Source organism: Zasmidium cellare, assembly GCF_010093935.1.
Source record: "Zasmidium cellare ATCC 36951 unplaced genomic scaffold M409scaffold_224, whole genome shotgun sequence".
Taxonomy (NCBI): domain Eukaryota; kingdom Fungi; phylum Ascomycota; class Dothideomycetes; order Mycosphaerellales; family Mycosphaerellaceae; genus Zasmidium; species Zasmidium cellare.
In genome coordinates this window covers 1-1,169 of record NW_022987168.1, presented here as the reverse complement: position 1 = coordinate 1,169, position 1,169 = coordinate 1, and the positions used below count along the sequence as shown (strand labels likewise).

Below are 1,169 nucleotides of genomic sequence, written 5' to 3'. Positions count from 1 at the left end.
ACACCGGAAGCACCCAAATCAGGCGATTGGCCGAGTCTAGAACATCGGGGACGCCGAGAATGGCAGATCTCGTGCACGGAGGATTGCGTGGCTCGGGGATATCCCAAATTGCCTTAAAATGCGTTGATGAGACGGCGCTTACCTGTGCTGACACTTTCGAGCAGATCTCTCGCATCGAACAAGCCACTGTGAAGCCAGGTACTTCTGTATCGCAAAATCAGCACAAGATCCCCGATTTGCAGCACATCTTAGAAACCGAGACGGTTGCCATGTCTGACAGCGTGACAGCAGACTATTCAAGGAGTTTCTCGGCCATCAAGCTACTCGAGACGAAGTCCGGGTGGCAACGATGGAACGAGGATATCCGCAATGCCTTGCTATTTGCAGGTTTCAATGACGTCCTGAACAGACAGATCGACATTCCAGAACAGCGAGAAGACGAATCCGACGCTAAGCATAATGAGCGTGTGGAGGCGTGGGAAGACAAGCAAGCACGTGCACTCGCAGTTGCACGCGATCGATGCGGTCACAATGCCAAGAATGCCATGAAGAACTCTAAAACCATACTTGAGGCCCTTGCGGCGATCCAAGAACAGTTTCAGTCGTCTGGCTCTGGTGGTTATGACAGACTAACGACCGAGTTCAACGAGCTGGATCTCAACAAATGCCAGAGCGTGGGAAAGCTTGGCTCGGAAATACTCCGAGTGTGGGACCAGATCAAGGCCATTGATCCTCCGGCCCTGGGAGAGTCGTACGTGGTACAGCATCTCCTTAACGGCCTCGGGGACAAGTACGACTCCTTCAGAACGTCATTTGGCATGCAGTACAGTGTGGTAGCCTCACAAGTCAAGCCTTTGGCCACATTGGCAGTCAGTATCGAAGCAGCTGAAGACCACGAGTTCAAGCACTTCACAGACCAGCAGCCATTGAGCGGCATCAGGGCGTTCTATAACAAGCAAAGAAGCAACAGCCCATCTCAGAACAAGAGAAAGGTCTGCGAACACTGTGGACGACTGCACGGAGGCAACTGCTGGTACCTTGATGACGACATGGCACCTGAATGGTTCAAGAAGCAACGAGAGCTTCAGAGCAGACTCCTTGGCAATGAGACCAAGAGACAGCGTTCCGACGAGACCGGCATGGCGATCATGGGAGCCAATAGGGACCGA

At 52.9% G+C, this 1,169-nt stretch overlaps 1 protein-coding gene across 1 annotated transcript; it reads left to right on the top strand.

The window, feature by feature from the left end:
- Nucleotides 1-269: 269 nt before the first annotated feature.
- Nucleotides 270-836, top strand: M409DRAFT_34726 (uncharacterized protein; the record flags this gene model as incomplete). The annotated part of the gene is made up of 1 exon (XM_033810330.1): nt 270-836. A coding segment is annotated over one exon (567 nt), but the record flags the coding sequence as incomplete, so codon positions are not given.
- Nucleotides 837-1,169: the final 333 nt, after the last annotated feature.